The sequence below is a fragment of the Theropithecus gelada genome, chromosome 6 (genome assembly GCF_003255815.1).
Source record: "Theropithecus gelada isolate Dixy chromosome 6, Tgel_1.0, whole genome shotgun sequence".
NCBI classification, from domain to species: Eukaryota; Metazoa; Chordata; class Mammalia; order Primates; family Cercopithecidae; genus Theropithecus; species Theropithecus gelada.
Window position 1 is genome coordinate 146046121 of NC_037673.1, and position 23042 is coordinate 146069162.

At 43.6% G+C, this 23042-nt stretch overlaps 1 protein-coding gene across 1 annotated transcript in view; it reads left to right on the top strand.

Moving 5' to 3' along the window:
* Positions 1-3966: 3966 nt before the first annotated feature.
* Positions 3967-23042, top strand: part of ARHGEF37 (Rho guanine nucleotide exchange factor 37) — a 53320-nt gene continuing 34244 nt past the window's right edge. The window contains exons 1-2 of the mRNA XM_025388400.1: positions 3967-4142; positions 20483-20679. Of these exons, the coding sequence (XP_025244185.1) occupies positions 20494-20679 (186 nt within the window). The 5' untranslated portion in view covers positions 3967-4142; positions 20483-20493. The remainder of the gene's footprint in view (positions 4143-20482; positions 20680-23042) is intronic.

The following is a 23042-nucleotide window of genomic DNA, read 5'->3' on the forward strand; positions in this document are numbered from 1 at the left end:
TTACCTCTGGGACTGCAAGTGATTCTAATGATTAAAAAAATGGTATGGGAAGAAAGTATTAGTGCTATAAAGAAGTTCTCTGATTAGCTAAAATTGTAAAAGGTTGAGAAACAAACATAGCACCAACTTGTCCAGGTTTTGAGAGTTCAGCTCAGTTGCTGTATTAAGCACATTATACAGATTATATTCTTCAATCCTTTTAGTTTGGGGCCTACAAATTATTAGAAGATGATTGCTATGTGGACATTTGTCATTTTCCTGGTTGCCCAGCCTCCATGTTACCATTATGCATTTGGGAAGCAGGACATTGTGTAAAGCAGGGCCCTGGATCTCATTCATGGAAGCCAAAAGAACTTGGTATCAGTTTTCTCTGATTATGATTCTGGAAAGAAGAGTGAAGAGAAGCAGGCAATGTGTAAAGTTCATTCAGTAAATTTTAGTGAATTTCAGTGGTGGTGACATTCAATATTCAGTACCAGTAACAGCAGCTAGGTCATCTATGGCATCCAGTCCCCAGGACCACAGCCTGAACGGCAGGGCCAGTGGCATTGCCAGTGTCCAGCAGAAGCATCCTTCCTCTGGCATGGTCTCCTCTGTGGGTCTGGCCACCTGGCCTCCCATGGTGCCTGTCTATATTACTAACCCAGTTCTCTAACCTTTCTACTGATTCTTTCAGCTCCTCAATACTCTTTCAAGAAATTCCTTTTCTGCTTTGGTTAACCAGAATCAGCTTTTGTTGCTTGCAACCATGGACTCTGGCTAGTAGCTAGTCTTTAGGTAATGTGCAACCCTAAAGACTCCAGTGCTGCTTATTTTAGTAAAAATCCCTTAATAAAGTCATGGTCAAATTTGCAACTGGTCTAGGAGTTCTGTGAGGGCTCGCCTTAAGGCCCATACACCTCAGGCAAAAGAAGAAATACCAAGGAAAGGGGCTGTTGTCTCTTGACTCTCAAATATCTGCTGCCCCACCCTTATCCACCTCTTTCTTTGCCTCCTACAACGTCTTCACACTCACTCATCTACCCATTCAACAAACACTTATTCAGCACCTACTATGCACAAGGCATTATGCCAGGCAATAAGAGGAATCTAAAGATCAATAACCCTGACAGTATACTTTTGAATTTTGAACTGGCAAATGTATTTTCTTTTCAAAATACATAAAATTTAAAAATGGATCACTCTGTCGAAGGTAGAAGTGAAAGGGAACCCTTTTGATTTGTGTCACTGAGGGCAAGATGATGTTCATTTCTTTGTAAATGTTCTAGAAATCACATAGATTCCTTTGTTAGAGGTTTCCAGTCAAAAGCAAACCAACAGCTCTCCAGAGGATTGAGAAAATAATGCCCCTTCTAAAGTCAACAAGTAGATCGCTGCTCATCAAGATCTGTGTGACTCAGGTGAAAGATGGTGGAGTTAGTGGCAGTGCATTAGAAATGCCACTCAAAATAACTGAGTCCTAAAATAGAATCAAATAAACATCAGTTTCAAATGAAAAATATTATCCAGCTTATTTCGGTCTCCTTAAATTGCCAAATAAATACTTGGGATCCTATAATACAGCAGTTGCCCCGGGGAGTGTTGACACTTACATCTAAAACCACAGAATACTCAACACAAGCAAGGAAGATGGGCACACATTAGAAGTGCAAAGTATTCCATCACATACTTCTGAAAAAAAAAAAGCAAAGTAAAACATGTAAAGCAGATTATTTCATACATTCAGGAAAAACTGGTCAGGCACATACGCACTTTACAGGAGTGTGAACTGAGGCATTGAGCACTCACAAGACCCTCACCTGGAAACAATCAGGAAGTCTGATCTAGGAATCAGACTCAGCTTTGGGGTCAGCTCTTCACTTCCCAGCTGACTTTAACAAGCCACTTAGCCACTCTAGGACTCGGTTAGTTTCTTTATCAGTAGGTTAGAATAGACAAAATATCAGCATTGAAGGGAACCTTAGCGATCACCTCAATCAATTTTTAACTTGCACCTGACTTTTCTTTGAAGCATCTCTAACAAGCTTCTCTACTTGAATGTTTACTTTTAGTGACAGGATATGCTCTCCAGGCAACTGACGTTATTATTATGATGATTTTTGGGACAGTCTCGCTCTGTCGCCCAGGCTGGAGTGCAGTGGTGCAATCTTGGCTCACTGCAAGTGAAGCTTGCACTCTGTCTCCAGTGTTCAAGCGAGTCTCCTGCCTCAGCCTCCCGAGTAGCTGGGATTACAGGTGCCCACCACCATGCCCAGCTAATTTTTGTATTTTTAGTAGAGATGGAGTTTCAACATGTTGGCCAGGTTGGCTTCGAACACCTGACCTCAAGTGATCTACCTTCTTTGGCCTCCCAAAGTGCTGGGATTACAGGGGTGAACCACCGTCCCCCGCCAACTGATGTTATTTTTTAAATACTCTAATTGTTAGAAAAGTTCTTCCTTACATATTAAATTGCAATGCATCTCCTTATAGTTTTCTGCATCCTGGAGGCCTCTAAGGTCATGTAGGTTAGGTCTAATCTATAGGACTACTTTTTTGAAAAGTCCTCAACTTCCCCTTCTCTTACTTTTCTTTTTTTTTTCTTTTCTTTTCTTTTTTTTTTTTTGACGGAGTCTTGCTCTGTGGCCAAGCTGGAGTCCAGTGGCGTGATCTTGGCTCACTGTAACCTCTGCCTCCAGGGTTCAAGCGAGTCTCCTGCCTCAGCCTCCCAAGCAGCTGAGATTACAGGTGTGCACCACCACGCCCAGCTAATTTTTGTATTTTTAGTAGAGATGTGATTTCACTATGTTGGCCAGGATGGTCTCGATCTCTTGACCTCGTGATCTGCCCACCTCAGCTTCTCAAAGTCCTGGGATTACAGCCGTGAGTCACCGTGCCCGGCACCTTTGGTTTTTCTCTTCTGCAAGCTAAACCACCCCTCTCCCCTTCAGTTGCCCTCATCTGTCACATTCAAGAGAAGACACTATTCTTGTTTTCATGTTTTATGGGTGTAGAGTGGTGGTTAAGCACCCTGAACCCTCAGGTAGTCTGAATTCGAATACTGGCCCTGTCACTTAGTAGTTGTGTGTCATGGGCAAGTTATTTTCACCTCTGTAGCTCAAGTTTCTCTCTCTTGAAAATGAGGATAATAATGATACTCATCTCTTGGAGAAGTTGTGAATGAGATAATTGAGACAGTACAAGTAGAACATTTAGTATAGTGCCTGGCCCTTAGCAAGCAATACGACTACTACCAGCAGTAATAATAAATAATAAGCCCTAAATTAAGCCCTAAAAATGAAAATAAGAATAAAAGAACTGGCAGAATGAGAAAAGCTAATCTAGTCCATTCCTGACGCTACAAACAAGGTTTGGTTGCCCCGATATGAAAGTTTACATGTGTTTCATAGCAACTATCACTTTCAATGGTGGATTTAGTGTCTAGGACAAGAGCCCAAGAAGGCCAGGACTTTGTCTATCGTGTTAACTGTTGAGTTCTCTGTGCCCAGAACAGTGTCTTGCTCCCAGTAGAGTGAAAGAACGGACCAACACCGTCATGTCATGGAAGAGACTGGCCGACCTGGCTAAGGTTGTGCAGGGCTCCCAGGAGAGCTGGGGCACGAACCAAGGGCTCCTCGGCAGCCAACACTCAGAATTAAATCGAGGCCCAGCCCTAAAGTTCGGTGATTCCGGCAGGAGCACAGGTATCCAGTAATATCGGCGTCAGCATTCCCACCGGGTGGCCTAAATGCCGGCTCCTGTTTTCGGGATGACGGGTCAGCGGAGAAGGTGGCTTAACGAGAGGCCGCGGGAGGTTGGGTGCCGGCACGTAGCTAAACTCCGCCTGCAATGCTTCGGGTTGGCTGCCAGCCAGGGCACGGTTCCGAGCCGGCCGGGACTGACTCCGGGAGCAGCGAACAGAAAACAACCTGGCTCCAGAAAGACAATTAACAAAGGCTGGGGACCAGCCACCCCCTCGCGGCGCACGCACGCAGGCAGCAGCGTGGGCATAGCTGCGCCCGCCAGCGCCCTCGGTGGGCAGAGCCGCGCGGAGCGGCGCGGGTGCGGGGAGCTGGGCGACGCACCTCTCCCGCCCCAGCTGCGCTGTCTCCCGGGCGGCCAAGCTCCGTGCGTGAGCGCCGGCAGGCACCTTGCGCGCGCGGGTGAGTCCGCCGGGCGACTGGGGCCTGGTCAAGCAGGATGGGGCCGGGGAGGGGTGCAGGAAACAGCTGCTGGTAGGATCAGAAAAGGGAGGTGGGTCAGAGAAAGGCAGGATGCGACGACCTCCTGGGTCCCAACTTGCTTGGTAACTAGCTTTGTGTCTTGAGCCTTATGGGAATGTAAGCCACCTGGTCCATGTGGCCTACCTTAGTCGTTTTACAGGTGGGAAACTGAGGCCCAGGGAGGTAAGCTGGCCAGGAAAAACATTATTATTCTTTGTTCCTGTTTCTCTTTGCCTTCTTCCGTGCGGGATTTGAGACAGCTTTCAGTAAGAATGCATACATTGTAACAATGGAAAAATACAAACAATGGTAAAGAATTCTTGCCAAGCAAAATATAATTTTGAATAGACAGTCAAGGCCAGGAAAAAAGAGAACAGAAATCCGTGATCCATAGGTGAGGTGACTTGGCTAAGGTCCCTCAGAAAAGTGGTGACAAAGCTGGGACTAGAAGTCAGAACGTCTGGCTTCTGAACGCCAGAAACTTACAGTGGGGAAGCAGACAGCCTGCCCAGGCACTGGTTCTTAACCTTCTGGGGGTCCCTGACCCCTTAGAGATCTGTGTCCACTCCCCGTAGAAGGGTTCACAGAAGGCCTTGTACGCAGTTTGAGATTTGACATGAATTCCTGCAGGCTGGCACCCAGGCACGGTGGTTTCAGAGCACTTTCTTTGCTCCTTTGAAGGGAGGCAGCTGGTGGAGGAGTACTTGCCGTGCGTCCAGACAGCTAGCTGTGTGATCCAGGAAGCAAAGTTTAACCTCTTCAAGGCACAGTTTTATGTGTAGACTGGGGATAAGAGTATCTGCTTCATCCTCCAGGTTACTGTCAGACTTAAGAATGAACGTAAAGGCCAGTGCCTGACATAATATATGCTCAATAAAAGTGCTGAAGATTATGGGGTGACTATAGTTTACAATAATCTGTTGTATATTTCAAAATAGCTAGAAGAGAATAATTTGAATGGTTCTAGCATAAAGAAAAGACAAATATTTAAAGTGATAGCTATCCCAAGTACACTGATTTGATCTTTATAAATATATTAAAGTATCACAGGTACCCTGAAACTATGTACATCTGTTATTATTATTATGCATTAATTTTTTAAAAAGTGATGACACACAAAACCCAGTGAATCAAAACTGTGCTAGTTAGGAAAGGGTGATGACCTGGAAGAAATTGGATTGTATCTGAAATAAAATACAATTAAAAAAATTATAAACATGAAAAAGTAAAGTCAGCCCTATTATGACTTGTAGACCACACCACATACCTTCGTGATGGTATCCTAAATAAGGGTGCGGCAAGACACTACCCTCAATATTTGACTCCAAGTCAAAAGCTGAAAGTAGAAACTACCAGATACTGTAACAAGGAGTGTTTATTGGGCTTCACTTGCCTCTTTTGAATGGGGTCAACACCTATAGAGTTTTGTTTTGTTTTGTTTTGTTTTGTTTTTAGACGGAGTCTCGCTCTGTCTCCCAGGCTGGAGTGCAATGGCATGATCTTGGCTCACTGCAAACTCCACCTCCCAGGTTCAAGCAGTTCTCCTGCCTCAGCCTCCCAAGTAGCTGGGACTACAGGCACACGCCACTACGCCTGGTTAATTTTTTGTATTTTAGTAGAGACGAGATTTCACCGTGTTGCCCTGGCTGGTTGCAAACTCCTGAGCTCAGGCAATCCACCCACCTTGGCCTCCCAAAGTGCTGGGATTACAGGCGTGAGCCACAGTGCCTGGCCTATAGAGTTTGTTTTTAAATGAGAAGAAAGAGGACGTAAACTGGGACCTGAGCAGCACCCACCCTTGCCCAGCAATAGAGCCTCAGCTGAATTTCTGCCAGGGAATAGGAGTTGCTGGCAGTTGGCTCACATCCCTCTTGGATCAGCAGATCACTGTGGTAAACAGTGCCTTGGTTGATTCTGCCCTAGATCAAATAAATGGCTTTTTATTTAACTAATGAGGTAGGGAATGTGTTTTCGTGTGCTGTAACAGAAGCAAAATGGCCTTTGTAGAGCTTGACGGTCCAAAGCCTATTGCTTGTTTATTGATAGGCTAAATAATTTGTTTATTTATTTGTTTATTTCGAGACAGGGCCTCCTTGCTCTGTCACCCAGGCTGAGTGCAGTGGTGCAGTCACAGCTCACTGCAGCCTCAACCGCCCAGGTTCAAGCAATCCTTCTGCCTCAGCCTTCTGAGTAGCTGGGACTACAGGCATATGCCACCATACCTGGCTAATTTTTTACATTTTGTAGACACAGGGTCTTGCTATATTGCCCACGCTGGTCATGAACTCCTGGATGCCAATGATCCTCCCACCTCAGCCTCCCAAAGTGCTGGGATTACAGGTGCAAGCCACTGCACCCAGATAATTTTATAATTCAAATAATTGTTATTATTTTCTTAATTCCCTAATACTGGAAGGCTCGAGAACTTTAAATCTATGGATCCAAACTTGTGATGACAGAGCCTGGGCAGGCCCACTTATCTATAAAAATGACTGCTTTAAAAAAGATACTGTGTTGTCTCCCTCCTCTTTTGGAAGAACTTTTTAGACCTTCCAAACAGAGCTGGGGAAATAAGGCTAAGGACAAATAGTTGCTGTTTGATTTGAGTTAAGACACATGTCCTCTCCATGTATTTATAAAGGGGAGGTTTTCCTCCAAGAAGGAGAGAGAGAGAATGTGTATGGGGCAAGGGGATGTCTGTTGCTCTCTTTCCGCCTCAATTGCAATCATTTATTTCTCAACACAGAGAAGTCCTTTTCTGTAAGCACAGTGACTTGGAAAATTCCTTCCCTTCTTGGCTCTGTGGCTCTATTTTGTTTCACAGTAGTTTCTAAAATATTAGAATGTTTTTTCTAATTTGACTATGAACTCTTCTTTATATGTTTCTTTTTCTTTTTTTTTCTTTTCTTTTCTTTTTTTTTTTGAGATGGAGTCTTGCTCTGTTGCGCAGACTGGAGTGCAATGGCATGATCTCTGCTCGTAATAACCTCCACTTCCTGGGTTCAAATGATTCTCCTGCCTCAGCCTCCTGAGTAGCTGGGATTGTAGCTGGGATTACAGGCATGTGCCACCACATCTGGCTAATTTTTGTGTTTTTAGTAGAGACAGGGTTTCACCATGTTGGCCAGGCTGGTCTTGAACTCCTGATCTCAGGTGATCTGCCTGCCTTGGCCTCCCAAAGTGCTGGGATTACAGGCATGAGCCACCATGCCTGGTCTTCTTTACATGTTTCTATATTGTTTACCTAGATATATAATGAGCAAGAGCCTCTTTCATTATTTAAACAATTTTTTAAAAATGTTGTCCAAAGAATATATATGGGTGGCAAATAACCACTTGAAAAGATACTCAAGATCATTACTCATTAGGGAAATGCACGTTAAAACCACAGTGAAATATCACTTCATAGCTATTAGGATGGATACAGTGAAAAGATTGGCTCTACCAAATGTTGACCAGAAGGTAGAGGAACTGGAACTCTTATATACCACTGGTTGCAATGTAAAATGGTATAACCACTTTTTTTTTTTTTTTTTTTTTGAGACGGAGTCTTGCTCTGTAGCCCGGGCTGGAGTGCAGTGGCCGGATCTCAGCTCACTGCAAGCTCCGCCTCCCGGGTTCACGCCATTCTCCTGCCTCAGCCTCCGGAGTAGCTGGGACTACAGGCGCCCGCCACCTCGCCCGGCTAGTTTTTTGTATTTTTAGTAGAGACGGGGTTTCACCGTGTTAGCCAGGATGGTCTCGATCTCCTGACCTCGTGATCCACCCGTCTCGGCCTCCCAAAGTGCTGGGATTACAGGCTTGAGCCACCGCGCCCGGCCTATAACCACTTTAAAAAAGACCTTAAATACAGGCTTAACTTATAAAGTTAAATATACACTTATCATGTTATCCAGAAACTTCACTCCTAGGTCCAGCTTTATTGTAGTAGTGAAACAGGAAACAGTTGTTTATTCAGTGTATGAAGAGACAAATTGTGGTATATCCATATAACAGAATTTTGCTAAGCAATGGAAAGTAATGATGTATTGATACATGCTTCCATATGAATGGTTCTCAAAATAATTTTTCTGAGAGAAAGAAGCCCCAGGCAAAAAACACCGCAGTGTGTACTACCACATAGTGCATACTGTATTATTTATTTATTTATTTATTTAGAGATGGAGTCTTGCTCTGTTGCCCAGGCTGGAGTGCAGTGGCGTGATCTCGGCTCACTACAACCTCCACCCCATGGGTTCTAGCGAGTCTCCTGCCTCAGCCTCCCAAGTAGCTGGGGTTACAGGCGTGTGCCACTATGCCCAGCTAATTTTTGTATTTTTAGTAGAGACAGGGTTTCACCATGTTGACCTGGCTGGTCTCGAACTCCTGACCTCAAGTGATCTGCTTGCCTTGGCCTTCCAAAGTGCTGGAATTACAAGTGTGAGCCACTGTGCCTGGCCTGTATTTTTCATTTTATATAAAATTTAAAGGGAGTTGATATTCCATACCTGACCTCAAACTTTTTGATGGCTTGCAAGAAGAACCAAGAGTCATGTACGATCATATCAGTCTAACTCCAGTTGCAACAATGTCATTGACAATTTGATCTTTATTCTGCCAGTGTTTGCCCATGTCATTCATTCATTAATTCAATTAATTGAGCACCAACTATATGCTAGATCTAGAGTAAACACTAGGTAATGCACTGATGAATAATAGACACATGATCCCTGCCCTCATGGAGTTTACATTATATTGAATGAAACTCTGAGTAATAAAACAAATAGAATAAACAAAACAATTATCACGGGAAAGGAGTGGTTCTTTGAAGGATGATGGAAGTCAGGGGTAGACTTGTCTGGGTTTCAAGCAAAGAAGTAAAGTGACCAATTTTATGTTTTTTTGTTTTTTGTTTTTGTTTTTGAAATGGAGTCTTGCTCTGTTGCTCAGGCTGTGCAGTGGCACTATCTCAGCTCACTACAACTTCCGCCTCCCAGGTTCAAGTGATTCTCCTGCCTCAGCCTCCCGAACTGGGACTATAGGCATGCACCACCATGCCTGGCTAATTTTTTTCTTTAATCTTCAGTAGAGATGGGTTTTTGCCAGTGTTGGCCAGGTTGGTCTCAAACTCCGGACCTCAGGTGATCTGCCCACCTCGGCCTCCCAAAGTGCCGGGATTACAGGTGTGATCCACCATGCCCGGCCCAATTTTATGTTTTTGAAAGACCACTCCACTCTGATGCTGTGTGTCCAGTCAGGAAGCTGTTGTACCAGTCCAGGAGAAAGGTGGTGGAGGTTTAGACCCAGATGGTCTCAGAGATGGAAAGAACAAATTAGTAGACACCTTTAATAAAACAAAACAGAGCCCAGAGGTGGACACTGATCAACACTCTTTGAATTTAGTAGTTTTATCAGATTTTAGTCCTTATTACTGTCCTGTCTCTGCCCTCTACGCCAGCCTCCACCACTCCCTCTTATTCCATATGTATAAGTATGTCACAAGAGACTGACAACACCTTCCGGGATCAGATACACTGGACTACAGCATTCCTTTGATCTACTGATCTAGTTGACTGTCAGTAAGAGAATGAGGAAACTCTGGCATGACCAGTGTTTATTAAATTAACCTATGCTGACTCCAAGTGATCTCTGTTTCCCTTTCTAAGGGCTAATGAACTGTTTGTTTTAATCAAGTGGCAGAAATCCAGCTCAGAGTGGCTTAGGCAAAAGGAGGATGAGGAATAAAAATGTATTGGCTCATATGAAAGAGGGAATCTGTCTCTATCATGGCTGAAATGAATCATGCCATCATTTCAGTCTCTCTCTCAGTCTCTCAGTTCTATTTCTATGGTATTAGCGTTATTCTCAGTAAGGCTCTGATATATAGTTCTTATTATGACAATTAGCTGTTCATGGCACCTGCTTAAATATTATGCATCTAGATCAGCCACGTTCTTTAGACAACTTCATACATCTGATCAATGGTAATGCTACCCTTTCCAGTAATAGAAGCACAAAACCATGGCTGCTATAATTGAGAGTTTACCATGTATCAAGCACTCTATTAAATATTTTACTTGAATTATCTTAAGAAATCTTATAACAACCCAGTAAGAAAGGTTATGTAAAAATCCTAGGAAAGCCAGCTAATGAATTGCAGAATCAGCATTTGAAATGAGGTTTTTCTGGCTCCAGGGCCTGGGCTTCTAACCTTCACCGTACCTCTCACACTCAATCTTTAGGACTAAGAAGAGGAAAACACTGCCACCAAATAATGTGCGTCTCTCTTACTTTTTCTGAACATCAGTCTTAAGATATGCTTGGCAGTGATAGTAGGGATGGGACTTCAGAAGTTATCCTTCTAATTTTGTTGATTCTAGCTCTTTCGGGGGTTTGAGAGTTCTGGAAGCTCTTTGTACAGGATCCTCCCTTCTGACTATGATTTCTATCTTTATAAACCACACTCAGTAGCCAGGGTCCCTATGTGCACATTCTTGTTTCTGTAGGTGTTCCCTCCCTTTATTTATTTATTTATTTATTTATTTATTTTTTTGGAGACAGAGTCTCACTCTGTCGCCCAGGCTGGAATGCAGTGACATGATCTCGCTCACTGCAACCTCTGCCTCCTGGGTTCAAGCGATTCTCCTGCCTCAGCCTCCTGAGTAGCTGGGATTACAGGCGTGTGCCACCATGCCCGGCTAATTTTTTTATATTGTTAGTAGAGACAGGGTTTCACCGTGTTGGTCAGGCTGGTCTTGAACTCCTGACCCTGTGATCCACCCGCCTTGGCCTCCCAAAGTGCTGGGATTACAGGCGTGAGCCACCACGCCCGGCCTGTTTTGTTTTGTTGTTGTTGTTGTTGTTGTTTGCAGTTGTCGTTTGTTTGTTTTTTGAGACAGAGTCTTGCTCTGTCACCCAGACCGGAGTGCAATGGCGTGATCTCAGCTCACAGCAACCTCTGCGTCCAAACTTCAAGCAATTCTTGTGTCTCAGCCACCCAAGTAGCTGAGATTACAGGTGTGTACTACCATGCCTGGCTAAGTTTTTGTATTTTTTAGTAGAGATGGGGTTTTGCCATGTTGGCCAAGCTGGTCTTGAACTCCTGGCCTCATGTGATCTGCCCGCCTGACCTTCCAAAGTGCTGGGATTATGGGCATGAGCCACCATGCCTGGCCCCTTTATTCTTCAACAAGGTCCTTTGCTCTCATGATGTCTGAACTTCACCTTTGACAGCTTTCTATGAATCATTTCTGGAGTCTGAGACCAGATGGTTTTCCTTTTTTTCCCCTTCCTTAAATGTTTAAATTGGCTCCTCCCGGGAGTAAGAAAGGGAAAGAAAAAAAATTTTTTTTTTAAATATAAAATGGCTCCCCTTTAAAGCCTTGGGTAGGCAGCTGATGGATCCTCAACTTTCCCTGCCCTGACATTTTATCTTCTGAAAGAACTTTTAAATGATAGTTTCACGTTCTCCAGCGATCTGTTTAGTTCCATTTTTCCATTCAGTTCCTCCAATTGGTCAAAACTAGGCCAGGCTCAGTGGCTCATGCCTGTTATCCCAGTGCATTGGGAGGCCAAGAGGAGAGGATCACTTGAGTCTAGGAAGAGACCAGCCTCGGAAAGAAGTGAGACCCTGTCTCTACAAAAAATTAGAAAATTAGCTGGGCATGGTGGCACATGTCTGTAGTCCCAGCTACATGGGAGGATTGCTTGAGCCCAGGATTGCATCACTGTACTCCAGCCCTGGGTGACAGAGTGAGATCCTGTCTCTTAAAAAAAAAGGTTTGGAGTATCGTTTCCTCTTGTTACTTCTTCTCTCTTGAAAGGGATTAAATAATCAGGATGTCCATATCATTTTTTAAAAGTTTTATTATGTTTTTAATTGACATATAATGTTTTATTAATTAATTAATTAATTAATTTATAAGACAGGGTCTCACTCTGTTGTCCAGGCTGGAGCGCAATGGTATGATCACTGCCCACCATAGCCTCAACTTCTGGAGTTTAAGCGATCTTCCCACCTCAGCATCCCAAGTAGCTGGGACTACAGGCATGCACCACCATGCCTGGCTGATTTTCTTTTTCTTTTTTTTTTTTTTTTGAGACAGAGTTTCCCTCTTGCTGCCCAGGCTGGAGTGCAGTGGCGAGATCTCAGCTCGCTGCAACCTCTACCTCCCAGGTTCAAGTGATTCTCCTACTTCAGCCTCCCAAGTAGCTGGGATTACAGGAACTCACCATCACGCCTGACTAATTTTTGTATTTTTAGTAGAGACAGAGTTTCACCATGTTGGCCAGGCTAGTCTCGAACTCCTGACCTTGGGTGATCCTCCCGTCTTGGCCTCCCAAAGTGCTGGGATTACAGGTGTGAGCCACCACGCCCGGCCGCCTGGCTAATTTAATTTTTTTTTTTTTTAGTGGAGGTGGGGTCTCACTGTGTTTCCCAGGCTGGTCTCCACCTCCTGAGCTCAAGCAGTCCTCCCACCTTAGCCTCACAAACTGTTGGGATTACAGGTGTGATCCACTGTGCCCAACCTACGTCATGTTTTAATTTAAATAGTTTCTCTGCTTTTAGTGGAGTGAAACCTGGAACAAATAACCAGATATTTTAAATACCGTATCCTAATTGTAGACCCACTTTTTCCTGATCTTTGTATTTCTGGAATCCTGCAAAATGCTTGTCATGTAGTAGCTGCTCCAAATACTTGTTGAATGAATGTGTGAATGCCCAAATCCCTCTGTGCCAGTGTGAACAGAAGAGAGAGAAGAGAATTAACTCAGTTTTATTCTATTCTAGAGTCAGAAGCAGCAGCTTGCTGCAGAAGTATTAACTGCAGATCATTCAACTTTTTTTTTTTTTTTTTTTTTTTTGAGCCTGTAGCCCAGGCTGGAGTGCAGTGACACAATCTTCGCTCACAGCAATCTCCACCTCCCAGGTTCAAGTAATTCTCCTACCTCAGCCCCCTGAGTAGCTGGGATTACACCACCATGCCTGGCTAATTTTTGTATTTTTAGTAGAGATGGGGTTTCACCATGTTGGTCAGGCTGGTCTCAAACTCCTGACCTCAAGATCCACCCACCTTGGCCTCCCAAAGTGTTGGGATTACAGGTGTGAGGCACCACGTCTGGCCTGGCTATTTTATTCTTGTTGCCCAGGCTGGAGTGCAGTGGTGTTATCTTGGCTCTTGGCTTACTGCAACCTCTGCCTCCCAGGTGGAGAATGGCTCCCACCTCAGACTCCAGAGTAGCTGGGACTACAGATGTGTACCACCATACCCGGCTAATGTTTTTTTGTATTTTTTATAGAGGTGGGGTTTCTCCATGTTGCCCAGTATGATCTCAAACTTCTGAGCTAAAGTGATCCTCCTGCTTCGTCCTCCCAAAGTTTTGGGGTTATGGTTGTGTTCTGTAATTTAACTGAGGTGGTGGCTACACAAATCTACACGTAATAAAATGGAATAGAACAATCAAACACAAACATGTGTTATACCAATGCCCATTTCCTGGTTTTGATGTTGTGCTATATTTAAATAAGATGTAACCACTGGGGAAACATGGGTGAATGGTACAGAAGACCTCTTTTAGTTCTTTTTTTCTTTTTTGAGACAGTGTCTCTCTCTGATGCCCAGGCTGCAGTGGCACAATCATGGCCATGCCGTGCATGGCTCTCTGTGGCCTCAACCTCCTGGGCTCAAAACAATCCTCTCGCCTCAGCCTCCTGAGGAGCTAGGACCTTTGTATTCCATGTCAAAAAAAAAAAAAAAAAAAAAAGTTGAATGTTCTAGAGTTAATACTTCTTCAGCAAGCTACTGCATCTGCCCAGGCTGGTCTCAAACTCCTGAGCTCAGTCAATCCCCCCACCTTGGCCTCCCAAAGTGTGAGGATTACAGGCGTGAGCCGCCGTGCTCGGCCAGCCTTTGTCTTTTTTTAAGAGATGGGGTCTCTCTCTGTTGCCCAGGCTGGAGTGCAGTAGTGGCTTCATAGCTCATTGCAGCCTTGAACTCCTGGACTCAAGTGATCCTCCCTCCTCAGCTTCCTGAGTAGCTGGGATGATAGTTGTGAGACCACTTGCCTGGCTTCTCCCAGGCTTTTAAGCTGCATTTGTCCTGAGACTATTTCTAAGATATTGGATAACTTAAGCTATACAGACAGTCCCCGACTTATGATGATTCAACTTTATGAATTTTTGACTGTAAAATGGTGCAAAAGTGATACACATTCAATAGAAACCGTACTTTGAGTACCCATGCAACTATTCTATGTTTCACTTTCAATACTGTATTCAATTAATTACTCTAGATATTGAACACTTTGTTATAAAACAGATTTTTGTATTAGATGATTTTGGGCAACTGTAGGCTAACATAAGTGTTCTAAGCACGTTTGAAGTAATCTAGGCTAAGCTATGATGTTCACGAGGCGTCAGGTATATTCTATGCATTTTTTACTTATATAATTTTCAACTTATAATGGGTTTATCAGGACATAACCTCATTGTAAGTTGAAGAGCATCTGTATAATATTTTGCTTTTAAATTTTTATTTTGAAATAATTCTAGATCAAGGTGAGGTTGCAACAATAGCACAGGGAGGTCCTCTGTACTGTTCATACTGTTCACCCATATTTCCCCAATGGTTACATCTTATTTAAATATAGCACAACATCAAAACCAGGAAATGGGCATTGGTATAATATGTGTGTTTGTGTTTGATTGTTCTATTCCATTTTATCATGTGTAGATTTGTGTAATCACCACCTCAAATTAAATTACAGAATATTCTGTTGTAGGCAATAGCACTGTCACCACAAAGTTCTCTCTGTTGCTGTTCTTTTATACTCACACCCACCTGCTGTCCATCAGCATCTCTAACCAGACAGCCACGAATCTGTTCTCTATCTATACAATTTTCTTTGTTACTAAATGGAATCACACAGTATGTGACCTTTAAAGATTGGCTTTTTTTCACATAGCATCATGCCCTCTAGAGCCATCCAAGTTGTTGTTGTATCAGCAGTTCGTTCCTTTTCATTTCTGAGTATTCAGTGGCATGCATGTACCACTGTTTGTTTAACCATCATCTATTAAATGAAATTTTGGTTGTTTCCAGTTTTTGAAAATTACAAATAAAGTTTCTATGAACACTTACATACAGGTTTTTGTACATAAGTTCTCTTGCTGTGGGTTAGATGTCCAGACGTGCAATTGCTGAGTTGTACAGAAAATGTATGTTTTATTTTTGAAGAAACTGACAAACTGTTTTCCAGAGTGGCTGTACCATTTTACATTTTCTTGGTTTTTTTGTTTGTTTGTTTTTGTTTTTGTTTTTTTGAGGTGGAGTCTCGCTCTGTCATCCAGGCTAGAGTATAGTGGCACAATCTCAGCTTACCACAACCCCTGCCTCCTGGGTTCAAGCAATTCTTCTGCCTCAGCCTCCCAAGTAGCTGGGATTACAGGCGCCCACCACCAAGCCTGGCTAATTTTTATATTTTTAGTAGAGATGGAGTTTTGCCATGTTGGTCAGGCTGGTCTCGAACTGCTGACCTCAGGGGATCCACCCGCCTCAGCCTTCCAAAGTGCTGGGATTACAGGCGTGAGCCACTGTACCCAGGCATTTTATATTTTCACCAGCAGTGTATGAGAGATCCAATTTCTCCACATTCTTGCCAGCATTTGATATTCTATAAAATTGTTTTAGTAACAGCTTTATTGAGCTATAATTCATATCATATAATTTGCCCATTTAAATCAAATGTACAAATCAATGGTTTCTAATATATTCACAGACTTGTGCAACCATCTCCACAATCAGTTTAGAACATTTTCATCATTTCCCCAGAAAACCTTGCACCCTTCAGCTCCAAACTCCCAATTCTCCATCCCCTCAGCCTTAGGCAACTGCCAATCTTTCTATCTGTTTCTATAGATTTGCTTATTCTGGTCATTTCGTATAAATGCAATAATAAAATACTTGGCCCTTTGTGATTGCCTTTTTTCACTAAGCATAATGTTTTTAAGATTCATTTATGTTGTAGGACATATCGATACAGTTGATCCTTGAGCAACATGGGGGTTGGGGCACCAACCTGTGCAGTGGAAAATCCACCTATAACTTCTGACTCACCAAAAACTTAACTACTGATGGCCCACTGTTCACTGGAAGCCTTACTGATAATATAAACAGTTGATTCACACATATTTTATATGTTATCTGTATTATATACTATATTCTTAAAGTAAGCTAGAGAAAAGAAAATGTTATTTAAAAAATCATAGAGAAGAGAAAATATGTTTACTATTGACTAAGTGGAAGTGCATCATCATAAAGGTTTTCATCCTTGTGAGCTTTGTGTTGAGTAGGTTGAGGAGGAGGAGGGGTCGGCCTTGCTGTCTCAGGGTTGGCAGAGGCAGGAGAAAATCTGTGTGTAAGTGGATCCATGCGGTCAAACCCATGCTGTTCAAGGGTCGATTGTACTTCATTTCTTTTATTGCTGAATAATATAGATATTTTTCCTTTAAACAATTATTAGTTTATTTTTCATGCTATTTTAAATGGATATATAGTAGTTGGGGAGTATACGTGGTATTTTGATACCTGTATACAATGTGTAATGATCAAATAAGGGTATGATGTTTTTAAAGAAATAACAATGTGGTTTTCTCCATCACACAGGCTATAATCTAAGGGATAACACATGCTGCTACAGAGAGGTTTGGCCAGGCCTGCTAGGAGGTCTAGACTACAATTAACCTAAGTGCAGATTAATGCTATTTTAAGTCTTTAGTAGTTCTCTGTAAAGTATTTCTCATAATTTTATTTATTTAGCAACAGTTTTGAGTTGTGGCACCTGAATAGCTTTCCTGAAATTCCATGGGGATCTTTCTAGAGAAGCTGCACAGGTAGTGAAAGTTGCAGTTCAGGCCAGGGACAAATCAGCAGATCACGGGGTGTGTTCAGGAGCTAGAATAGAGCTGTGCATCAGACAGATTTGTTCCAGGATCTTTCTGGGCCTTTGCCCTCTGTACATCCCTACCCTCCCCAAACACCCATTTATGTACTCTCCAATCCATGGGACAATGCTTTCGGCCTAAGACAGAAACTTCAACAACTACTAATACAGCCACAGGAACCTTTTATGTAGCAAATAGTGTTAATCACTGGCAGTGAGGCACAGAGAATACAAGATGAATAGGTGCTCATCTTGCCTCCAAGAGCTTAGTGTCTAGCCGGGAAAATGAGCACCCTGAATATAAGGTTACACAGGATCTGTGCCATTTTAAATATTATGAAGTATTTTAACCATCCAGAAAATAACAAAGCACAAAACAGCAAATACCCATGTACTTACCTCCTAGCTTTAACATTTTTGCCATGTTTCCTTTGTACTTTTTTTTAAACAAATAAAGCATCTCAGCTACTCAGCAATAAAAAGGAACTTCAACTATTGATACCCACAATATACGTGAATCTCCAGGGAATTATGCTGATTGAATAAAGCCAATCCTAAAAGATTACATACTGTGTGATTCCATTTACATGCATTTCGGGAAAGGACACAATTATAGAAATGGAGAACAGATTTGTGGTTGCCAAGGGTGAGGATGGGATGGGGACTGGAGCAAATTAGGTGAAAAGGCAACATGAGGGACGTTGTGTAACAATTGTGTATCTTACTGTATTCACAGTTTTTTGTTTTTTGTTTTTTTGAGACAGGGTCTCGCTCTGTCACCCAAGCTAGAGGGCAGTGGGGCAATCTTGGCTCACTGCAACTTCCACCTCCTGGGCTCAAGCAATCCTCCTACCTCGGCCTCCTGAGTAGCTGGGACCACAGGCATGTACCACCATGAAAAAAAATTTTTTTTTTGTTAGACGAAGTCTCAGTATGTTGCCCAGGCTGGTCTTGAACTCCTGGGCTCAAATAAGCCTCTCGCCTTGGCCTCCCAAAGTTCTGGGATTACAGACATGAGCCACTGTGCCCAGGCATATTTGGTACTTGTAAAACATTATACAGGTCTCTATTTTTTGTCCTAGTGCTTTCGTCTTTCCCCATTTCTGTTTTGGCCTGTGTCTGACTGGTTGGTTATCTGATACTCTTGGGGTCTACTCCTGCTCTTGTTGTTTCTGCTGGTTCTCAGTCACAGGGGCATTCTTACAAGTTTTTATTGTAAACTCATCTTCAGGACATGGTTATCTGTGGCCTAGGTTCAAGATGTGTCCTTCTGGAAACATTTTATTTTGTTATGCCCACTCAGAATCCAGGATTTCTTTTTGTATAAATTTCTTAGCTTTGGGCCACCTGGACCGCATGTATACCATTGATTTGGACTTAAACCCGGTGAAGGCAGATGTGTTGTTATGAATTTATGTTATGGAGACCTTTTCTCCTCACCCAGAATCCAATTCCTCACCCAGAACTGGGATGAACTGTCTTTGTCATCTTCTGTGTGGATGGCTGCATGTTGTTGTTTTTTTTTTCCTGATCCACCATTTCACAGAAGTCCTTGTGGTCGGGGGTCTCAGTTCTGTGACGGAGCTTGTCTCCTGTTCCTACCTGGCCCTAATGCCCAAGTCTCTGGTTCACTGAGTTTCAAATGATGTCTTCCCTACCCACCCCTCTACTTTGGGCCACAGCTGCATCAGGTCAGCTGCTCCCCATCCTGGTTTTCAACTCCCTGTTTGAGGGCCCTAGTGATTTCTTTTCCTCTCTTACATGATCTGTCATGCAGTTAAAAAGTTTATTTAAAAGTTTATTATAGCTGATCTAGCATTCCTAAGTGTTTTGTAGTAGGAAAGTTTTTCAGATCATCTTGTCCATGGTATTGCCCTTGACACATTATTATTATTATTATTATTATTATTATTATTATTTTGAGATGGAGTCTTGCTCTGTCACCCAGGCTAGAGTGCAGTGGTGCAATCTCGGCTCACTGCAACCTCCACCTCCTGGGTTCAAGCGATTCTCTTGCCTCAGCCTCCCGAGTAGCTGGGATTACAGGTGTGCACCACCACGCCCGGCTAATTTTTGTATTTTGAGTAGAGATGCATTTTTACCATGTTGGCCAGGCTGGTCTCGAACTCGCGACCTCAGGTGATTCACCCATGTTGGCCTCCCAAAGTGCTGGGATTACAGGCATGAGCCACTGCACCTTGGCCCTTGATACTTTAAAAGTTAGAGATAAAGGGCTGTAGGAGTTTCAGAGAAGAAAAGTGCAGCTGGTGGGAGTGAGAAATGAGGGGAGGATCAAGAGTGGCTTTAGAGAAGTGAATATTGGGGGATAGGAACGCAGGAGGGAGCATGGCAGGTACAAAAGCAGGAAATGCCAATGCAAGTATGGAGAAGAGCGCTCAATCTCTTTCCACTGCAGTACCACCTGTGAAGAGGAAATATAGTTAGAGCCTGGAGTGCAGTCTGTGAAGGGGAAATGAGGTTGGAATCAGACCACTGAGCAGCAGGAAGCTACTAAAGTCTTACAGCAGGGCACACCATGTTCACATGCGTTGTTTCAGGGAGTTTAACCTGGAAGCGAGTCCAGAAAGAATGGGTGTGGTGGTGGCAGGAGAGGAGTGTGGATTAGGAAGGATGACTCTGGGGGCTGTAGAAATAGCCCAGGCGATGGGTAGTAAGGCCTGAATGGGGTAGCTGGTAGGATGGGGTGTAGGGGGACCACTGGGAGAGGGTGAAAGAGATTCAACTGCACTAGATAAAGAAATCTAGGTCAAGAGCTGAATTGGAAATAGAAGAAAAGCCAGGCAAGCACATTGTCTGAGTCCTGGGAAATGAATTTAAAATGTCAAGAATTATCTATTTTGAAACTTTTTTTTTGAAACAGAGTCTTGCCCTGTTGCCCAGGCTGGAGTGCAGTGGTGTGATCTTGGCTCACTGCAACCTCTGCCTCCCGGGTTCAAGTGATTCTTCTGCCTCAGCATATCTGAGTAGCTGCGACTACAGGTGCGCCTGCCACCACACCTGGCTAATTTTTATATTTTTAATAGGGACGGGATTTCACCATGTTGGCCAGGCTGGTCTTGAACTCCTGACCTCAGGTGATCTGCCCACCTTGGCCTCCCAAAGTGCTGGGATGACAGGCGTGAGCCACTGCCTAAAATGTCAAGAATTATCAGAGCTGTTATCTACCTTTCAATATTGTGCAAGTACTGCCTACAAATGCTAATAAACAGTTCATCTGGACTCTGTTTGCAGCTTAAGATGTTTTTAGGCCTCTTGATGAGAAATTGTCATTGAATTAGAGACAGCATGTCCCAATAGCTCTTCCCGGAAGTGAGTGGGGATGGTTTTGCTTTTCCCAGAACGTGCTGACATGGCCAAGCATGGAGCCGACGAGCCGTCCTGCAGGTCAGGGAGTCTGGATGGGGAAGGTAGGGCCTCCGAGGACAGATCGCTGCTTCGTCAGAGGTTGGCTGTCCACGAGCTCATCGACACTGAGGTCTCCTACTTGCACATGCTCCAGCTCTGTGCCTCTGACATCAGGAGCCGCCTCCAGCAGGTACTTGGGTGGGGTCACATACAACCTGTCTTTATGGGGGCAAATGTGGGTCCCAGCTTCTGAGATTTCCCATCCATTCCTGGGGCAAGCTTGATAGAAGGGAAGCATTGTGGATGTGAAGTACAGACCTGGATGTAAGCCCCAGTGCTTCCATTTATTGGCTGTGCAACCTTCAGCAAGGTCTTGCATGGCTTAGAATCTTAGCGTATTCCTCGGCTAACTGGGGAGCGGAACAATCACTGGGAGAACTATGTGAGCTAATGAACAAGCCCTTTTCAAGTTTGGAACAGATTGCTTAAACTGACCTATATTCTTCTTCTTCTTCTCCTTCTCCTTCTCCTTCTCCTTCCTCTTCCTCTTCCTCTTCTTCCTCTTCTTCCTCTTCCTCTTCTTCCTCTTCTTCCTCTTCTTCTTCCTCTTCTTCTTCCTCTTCTTCTTCCTCTTCCTCTTCTTCCTCTTCTTCTTCTTCCTCTTCTTCTTCCTCTTCTTCTCCTTCTTCCTCTTCTCCTTCTTCCCCTTCTCCTTCTTCCCCTTCTCCTTCTTCCTCTCCTTCTTCCCTCTCCTCCTCCTCCTCCTCCTCCTTCTTCTTTCTTCTTTCTTCTTCTTCCTTTTCCTGCTTTCCCTTCAAGGGTCTCTTTATTCGATCTGCAAAGTCACTGTCAGCAACTTGGCCTGCCCCTCTATGGCTTCCAACAAGGAAATGCTTAAAAGTCAGGAAATGCATTTGGTGCCTTTCCTAGTACCAAAAATTGACTACAGCCTCTTTGGGCACCCTGAGATAAATCAATAGCATTTGCTTTTTCTTTACTTTTCTAACAGAATTCTGGACGAAAATAGATCATATATATATATATTTATATTTATATATACATCATATATAGAGAGACCCTTCAACCAAGAAGAGGCAAAGAACCCAGCATACCTCTGAGGTACCTCTTGGCCTGGTGCAGGAAGGCCAGGAGGCACCAACAATCTTGGGAATCACCTCTAGATGTGCAGTGCTGAGCTGGTGTGGCATGGATGGGGGGTCTGCAACAGCCCTCTCCCTCTAAGGAAGGTGGAGCTATGACAAACCAGGGGAGCCCTCACTCAAGCTTTCCACCCATCCTGAAATGCGAACTGTACCTGATGGAGCTTTGAAGCTAAAACCCAAAGTGTAGATACAAAAGGATTCCCTAACAGACCTCTAGGGGACTGACTCCTACCCACAGCCCCCAGGTCCCCGAAAGGCAGGTGTCATGGACACAGAGGCCTGCTCAGCCACAGGAGAGGGGCTGGGCTCTGTCCCCTCCTCAGGTCTCCAACCACAGCTCCTGCAGGCCCTCAGGCAGGGGAACCCAAAAGGCCAGAGCAAGACTCGGGCTCGGATCACCCAGGAAAGTCCAAGGTAAACTTTTTTTTTTTTTTTTTTTTAAGAGACAGGGTCTCACTACATTGCCCAGACTGGTCTCAAACTCCCAGGCTCAAGTGATCCTCCCATCTCACCCTCCCAAGTCAGCCTTCTGATTAGCTAGGATTACAAGCTCGTGCCACCACACCCAGTCATGACCTACATTCTAACTGTCTCATTTGCAGGGTGGTGACATGGAGAAATTATCACTGTGAGAGTTACTATTATAGTGCTTATGTTTTACATTTTCTTTTTCTGGTTTCAGAAATAATGCAGGCTCTTGCTTGCTACATTTCAAGCATCCCCTCGCATTTGAGGTCCATAAGGGCAAAGATTTTGTTTAGTTGAGTATATCCCAGTCTTGACAGAAAAATACTGGACGTAAAAATAGTTTTTCTTCATTGAATGAAATACCAAAGTAGATAATGTAGAAAGTGAAGTGCTTCTTTTATTTTACCCTCCAGAAATTAGGATTTTTCTCTGTAGACGTTAAACAAGCAAATACAGTCATGTGTCATTTAACACCAGGGATATGTGTTGAGAAATGCATAGTTAGGCAATTTCATCATGTGCGAACACCATAGAGTGCACTTATACAAACCTAGACAGGATAGCCTACTACACACATAGACTGGACGGTACGGCCTATTGTTCCTAGGCTATAAATCTGTTCAGCATGTCACTGTCCTGAATACTACAGGCAACTGCAGGACAATAGTATTTATGTATCTAAACACAGAAAAGGCACAGTAAAAATACGATATTATAATTCTATGAGATCACCCTGGTATATACAATCCATCATTGATTAAAATGTTATTATGCAGTGCATGACTGTGTATGTTGTTATTTATTTTAACAACAACAAGAGCAGACTCTAGATATTGTTCTGCAGTTAGCTTTCCCACTTGAGTGTGTGTCCAGCACATCCTTCACTGCTTGTGCATTTATATAGATGTCCTGCATCTTTTTA